General features: G+C 40.0%; 1 protein-coding gene across 1 annotated transcript in view; it reads left to right on the top strand.

Annotated features, from left to right (window-relative positions):
- prkcg (protein kinase C, gamma) overlaps window positions 1-6702 on the top strand; it is a 43435-nt gene that overhangs the window by 24240 nt on the left and 12493 nt on the right. The window contains exons 4-10 of the mRNA XM_014012674.1: window positions 2287-2318; window positions 2441-2523; window positions 3211-3322; window positions 4502-4630; window positions 4727-4883; window positions 5293-5494; window positions 5869-6066. Coding sequence (XP_013868128.1) covers window positions 2287-2318; window positions 2441-2523; window positions 3211-3322; window positions 4502-4630; window positions 4727-4883; window positions 5293-5494; window positions 5869-6066 — 913 coding nt within the window. The remainder of the gene's footprint in view (window positions 1-2286; window positions 2319-2440; window positions 2524-3210; window positions 3323-4501; window positions 4631-4726; window positions 4884-5292; window positions 5495-5868; window positions 6067-6702) is intronic.

Here is a 6702-nt window from a genome sequence, read left to right as displayed (position 1 = left end):
GTACATGAAATTCACTACATAACAATATTTTTTATACTACATTTTTCCATTTTAAATACACTAACCTCACTCATTTGTAACAACTAAGGCAAAAATGTAATTAATTCAGAAAATCTTTTCAGGACCCCACCTTGATGTTTCAGGACCCCACTTTGGGTCCCGACCCCAACTTTGGGAAACACTGATCTAGACCATTGGTTCCCAAAGATGTGGTCAGGAACCACAATGAGGTCCTGAAATATCAAGGTGGGGTCCTGAAAAGATTTTCTGAATAATAACATTTAAAATTGACCAATAACAACAATTTATTTGCCTTAGATGTTAGAAAAGAGTGAGGATACTGTACTTAAAAGAGATAAAGGTATCATAATTATGGAAGAAATGTTTATTATACATCTATAGATTTTTTAATCCATTTTCAGCTTAGACATCTTTAGTGTTGAACAAAACTCTCATAAATTAGCATACATTCTCTAAACCGTCAGTGTGACAGGCCTGCAGTAACTCTAATAACCACTAGAGGTGGAACATATCCAAACTCTTTTATTATTATCAATATTATGTTGTTTTTTGAGTGGATTAGTGTCACTATATGTGTACAAACTTTATCCCTACAGGTGATATAAGGCAGGATCTACTTTTTACCTAAAAACCTGCATTAACATGGAACTGTTGGCACTAAGCAATGACCTCAAACATTCCTGTGATTAACATACAGCAGATGTGGAGCAGCCTCCCAGCTAGATGCCAGAAACATGGCTATATGTTGTTGTTTATCCATTTGAATATTTATGTGCTCTAGTTTTTTTTTAATAACACTTTGTGAGTTAGAGATTTGTGGTTGAGATTTAAATCCAAGCTTTTCTGCATCTTTAAACTGTCATTTCATTAAGGTGTTTTGTAGACCCTTTATTTAAACACAGACTAATAGTCAGGAAGCTAACATGAACTTTCTAATTAACTTTTATTTTAGTTAAAATTATGAACATCCCAGAAACCAAGATGTCACAAACTGAGGTTGAAGTCTATAGAGCAGAAATAAAATCTCATATGATGAAAAACGAACGAGGTTTGACAGAACAGAGGAAATCAAGGAGTTGCACTGAGGAGAGTTAATTGATACAATGTAAATGAATTAATGAGCAAACTAGAACTAAAAGGAGAAAGAAAAGTAAAACCAGCTGGGGGGCAACTTACCCCTGGAAGTAAAACAAAGATGCAAAACAAGCAAAGATTCTCTCAACCAACTAAAAACCTGACAATCCAAATATTTACGTACATAAATAAAATGAAAAGGAATCAAAGTTTTATTGATCAAACTCCACACAGTAACACGTTTCCTTTATTTTACATTTTAAGCTGTTATTACCTCAGACATGAAGTGATTTAAAATGAATCTTTCATGATAAAAAATAATATCTGAAAAAGGTAAACATGGCTGACTGCCATTTCTTTATTACTAGATCTGCTTTGTTTTGCATATTAAATATGAACACATTTTAAATCCTGTACCTTCAAATAACTATTTGTATATTTATGAAGTAAACTGTATGTTTCAACAGTTTTTTCAGTCTGTTCTTAAATACAAAGTACACGACACTAAATTATTTAATCTGCTGAGGTAAGAACAGTGAATTGTGTCCAGATCCATCTCTGGTTGTGTGATGCTCTCTGCTGGTCAACATGCAGAACTGTACTCAGCTCAGGGCTGCAGACAGAGACTTCTGCTGAATGCTGATCAGGGATCAGATTACCCTCTGCAGCCTCATCTTTAATTATTATTTGTCCAGATGGTGAACTGGTTGTAGATCAGTGATTATGGTCAGTTTCCTATGAACTCCAAGGCCTCTCCAGGAGATGATTGTAGAGGAGCTCTCAGCAGTGTCTCAATTGTCTGACTTTCTAAAGCTCCTAATCAAACTTGATTCACACCATGCAAGCTGCTGAATGGACACTTTAGTCAATCAATGGCTTTAATTATTCAATTAAAGCTCTAAGGAGACACTGGGAACCAGCCAGCACTGCATCTCTTGAAACAGAGGAATTAAATTTCTGTTTGTGTGCCTCTTTAAATGAAAGATGCTCCAACTTCACAGGTAATGACTTTGTTTATCAAGTTTCTGGTGTCTTTCACAGCTAGTGGTGTTTTTAATAATACAGAGGTTCTCCTTAACTTGGAGAAAATGATACAGCACCACTATATTTGTCTCCGAAGCGAAATATTTCACCCTACATTGGAACAGAGGATTGTTTTTGTGCCTTAATCTGTGTGTCTTTCTCATTCAGGGGCATCGGGAAGCAGGGATTCCAGTGTCAAGGTAGAGATAAAGCTGCTGTTATTTTCTTTTCCTGCAGTATTTAATCTTCTCGGATGTGATTTTTATTTTTATTTTCTTTGAACAGATTGAATTTTGAGGCTCATCTCTTCTGTTTTCTCCAGTTTGCAGTTTTGTTGTCCATAAAAGATGTCACGAGTTTGTAACCTTCACGTGTCCTGGATCTGTGACTGCCCCCAGACCCGAAGTAAGCCCCAACGCCAGTGTGCACATCCATTTTTATTTTTTTAAATGTTTTTAGCCTCCTCGTTTCCATCTTTGCCTAAATTTACAGCACACTGTCATCTGCATACTCAGTTGTCCGCTCTTTGCCGGTGGCATGAGTGTGTGACTCATCCGTCAAAGCCGTGCATCTTTCAGCCTTGTCTCATCTGTGACGTCTGAGCTCGTGTCACGTCGTTCTACAAGAGATTCAGGGAGTTTAAGATGGGGGGGGGGGGGGGGGGGGGGGGGGTTGCAGGATGAGTGTGGGTGAGTGTGTGTGTGTGTGTGTGGGGGGTGATAAGAGGGAAAGAGCTCGGTCCTCCTGTGTGTGGCATCTCGAGGATATTAGGAAGATTTGTCTTTTCCTCGGGAGAAGCAGGGTGACAGTGTTTTAAATAGCGCTGATGGAGGGAGTACAGTTTTGGAGAGGGTGGGGTGTGAAACGTGGTCAGAGGGAGATAAGAATGATTCATTCCTTCGACTACAGTAAATATACAGTCCTGGATGCAGCGTACATTCTCTCCCACTAGAGAAATGTAATTGGCTTGTTCAAGGATGTCCTATTTCAGTAATCATCCCAAAACATGCCTGTTCAGTGTTGTTGTTGTTTTTTTTTAAATTTTATTTCACAGTGTGAATTCTCTCACTTGAGTTTGACGTTTCGTTCCAGGACCTGAAGAGTCGACACACATTCAAGGTCCACACGTACTCCAGTCCCACATTTTGCGACCACTGTGGCTCTCTGCTGTACGGCCTCATACACCAGGGCATGAAATGCACCAGTGAGTTTCACCTCCCACCGTATTAATGTGCAGCACACAAATTGTTAGAGCACATTAATCAAGTTGCAGGTCCACAGATCCGTGCTCAAAGATAGAATTACCAAGCCTGCCTCTGCACACACGAGAATTAAACAAATTAATTGAGGAGCACACACTTAAGCAGCTGGGCAGTCACCAACGCAGCAGCTAAAGAGAAGCCTCACATTTTTTCCTGCAAGATGCCATGTTTGTTTCATAACTACATTAGAAAAACTCAGAGTGAATTAGTTTGTGGTTCAGTTTACAACAAAGGTTTACAGTTTGTTAAACGCATTGCAGAGAGTTAGATGAGGAGACTGGAGGAAGCTGTTACTCCACATGAACAGATAAACTGAGAAAATGAGCTCGTGTATGAGATAATGTCAATATTTTACCTGCTGGCAGAAGCAGATTAGTTGTTCCTGTCATTTACCTCGCGGGAGTTGAGCCCTGACACTCTGCCCTTCCCCCTTCTTTGATTGTATAAATATTTTAATCTTAAATACGCTGTAGCAAAGATGAGCTAATTTATGTCTTAAGTACCACATACAACGGAAACTTTCTGATGTTTCAGGAACTCAAACTATTCTTGGTTGCAAACAAGGCTTCTTACTAAATTACTTTAAATAAAAAGATGTAAAAGTATTATTTTATTTTTTACTGATGTTCAGCACTTTGTTTCAGCTGCAGCTGGTGAATAAAGTTGTTGTTGTTGTTGTTGATGATAAGTGGCCAGCTGAGGAAAAAATATAAAATGCTCTATGGAATTTGTGGGGAAAAAAATTAAATGTCGTTTTACATGTCAAAAAGATAAAACTGACCAGTTCATTGTGACCAAACCTGGTCTTCATCAGTTTTTGTTTGTTATCCATTCGACACCTTTATTTTCTCATGGAAGTCCTCTGAAGACAAACAGCTCAGTCTCGGCCGCTCCAGAGTCATTTCGGTTTTTTTTATTATTTAATTTGATCAGAACTAAAGTTCACTTTTTCTACCTTTAAAACAACTTTGTGCATAATTTTCTTCTGGTAGAAAACTTTCAGAGTAAAAGCACAAAAAAATACCCCAACAAATAACTGGAGTGTAAAACTATTGTAAAATCAGTATTTTTTGCCACTTATGCTGATCTGTGTTTCTGCTTGTGTATGTTTGTGTGATGAGGTTGCGACATGAACGTCCATCGGCGGTGCGAGTCCAGCGTTCCCAGCCTTTGCGGTCAGGATCACACAGAGAAGAGAGGACGAATCCATCTGACCATCAGAGGGGACAAGGAGGATATTTACGTTACAGGTGAGACAAGCTTCTGGATTCTCACAGGTCTGGTTTAATATTTTTTTAAAAGTTTAATTCTCCCTCCTTCTTTGGGTTGTTGTGTTTCCTCTTCAGTACGGGAGGCTCGCAACCTGATGCCCATGGATCCAAACGGTTTATCAGACCCATATGTAAAACTAAAACTGATTCCAGACCCAAAGAGCCACAGCAAACAGAAAACTAAGACCATCCGATCAACTCTTAATCCTGTCTGGAACGAGAGCTTCACCTTGTGAGTTATTGTTTAAATTAGACCAAGTCGTAAAAATAACAGCATCTAAAAATGCTGAAGTTAAACTGAAATGTCCAAGAAGCTCCAATTATTCTATTATTCTAACACTTGAAAGAATAAAATCTTATTTACCAGAAAAAATGGTAAAGTCCTAATTTTTGTTTGTCAGAGCTTTAAATAGTTTTATTTGATGAACCAGCAAATGTTACTTTATAATAAAAAAGGGTTGTCTTACTCATGGAGCTGCATTCATAGTGAGCCTTCAATAAACTGGAGCACAGGTGTGTGCTGATCTTTATTGAGCTTCAGAGTTAATTTGATTAATCACATGCAATCACCATTTAATTTGGTCTAGTAGACTGAGATGTACTTAGAAATGAATTCTATTTATTTGTGTTCGACTCTGCAGCTCAGTGCGTGGAAACCAGTGGGACAGGCGTCTGTCGGTGGAGGTGTGGGACTGGGACCGGACGTCCAGGAACGACTTCATGGGAGCGCTGTCGTTCGGCGTCAGCGAGATCTTCAGACGTCCCATCAGTGGTTGGTTTAAGCTCCTGGCGCAGGACGAAGGGGAGTACTACAACATCCCTGTACCGGACCCAGACCTGCAGGTAGGAGCAAGTCTGCAGAAGAAAGTGTAACATTTAGTAAATATGATAAAGTTTGTTTACTTTTAAGCTCTATAGAAAAGCTTTGATTAGTTGCTGCTGCTAACACTGACTCTAAGTTCTGATCCATCCTGCTCCAAGTATTTACTTTGAGAAGGAAATGGACAACAGAAAATGTTGCTGAGACAAAAGAATTTGATAAATTGAGTGCCCTCCCTTTTCTGTCTGTGTGCATCCAGCAGGGTGCAGAATTTGTGCCTCACTTGGAGTCCAAACAGTGGGATTAGGATGGAGGGGTTCCGTTCTGTTTGTTGTTGATGTCTCTGTATGTAGAGTTAAGTTCTTCATCTCTCAACCATCCTATTTTTATTCTCCAGGAACCTCAGCCAGATGTTACGGCACCTTGTCTGCCCCAGGCCATACCTGCCCTGGTCCCAGAACCATTCCCCGTGGCCCTGTCCCTAACCCCGGTCCCCACCTGTCCGACCATGCACGCTCCAGGTCCTGGCAAAGTCAGAATGAGCATCCTGGACTTTAACTTCCTCATGGTTCTGGGCAAAGGCAGCTTTGGAAAGGTGAGGACAGCAGGCTGGGAGATGAAATGTCATCGTCTCCACACACAATCAGCACCTCTGATCCAACAGCTGTAGTCGGAATCAAAGAGGCTAAAAACAACAAGATTTATTTCTGGCTTTATTTCTGGCTCTATGGACATGACCTTCAAGTGGCCTTTCATTTAAAGCTCCGGGGAATAGATAAGCCGAACATCGATGAAAAATTTATATCTGTTTTGTTCCTCTAGCAGACTCATTATTTCTCCTTTTGCCAAAAGATTCCCTTAACCCTGTTGCCCACTACCAAAAGGTGAAGGTGGATGATTAAGTTTTCAGGTGTGTGTGTGTGTGTGTGTGTGTGTGTGTGTGTGTGTGTGTGTGTGTGTGATTGGCAGCCTGCTGTTTGTTAACAACCCAGCAGCTCAGTTAACAAATCTCTGACAGAGCAGTTACTGTAGCAACCAACAGCCTTCTCATGTTTGTTTTGTTATTGTTAGTGTATATACAACCGTGTGTCGGAGTGTGTGTGTGTGTGTGTGTGTGTGTGTGTGTGTGTGTTTGTGATTGGCAGCCTGCTGTTTGTTAACAACCCAGCAGCTCAGTTAACAAATCTCTGACAGAGCAGTTACTGTAGCAACCAACAGCCTTCTCATGTTT

The sequence above is a fragment of the Austrofundulus limnaeus genome, unplaced genomic scaffold (assembly GCF_001266775.1).
Source record: "Austrofundulus limnaeus strain Quisiro unplaced genomic scaffold, Austrofundulus_limnaeus-1.0 Scaffold93, whole genome shotgun sequence".
NCBI lineage: Eukaryota > Metazoa > Chordata > Actinopteri > Cyprinodontiformes > Rivulidae > Austrofundulus > Austrofundulus limnaeus.
The sequence above is the reverse complement of the archived record's forward strand: the minus strand, read 5'-3'. Positions and strand labels throughout refer to the sequence as shown.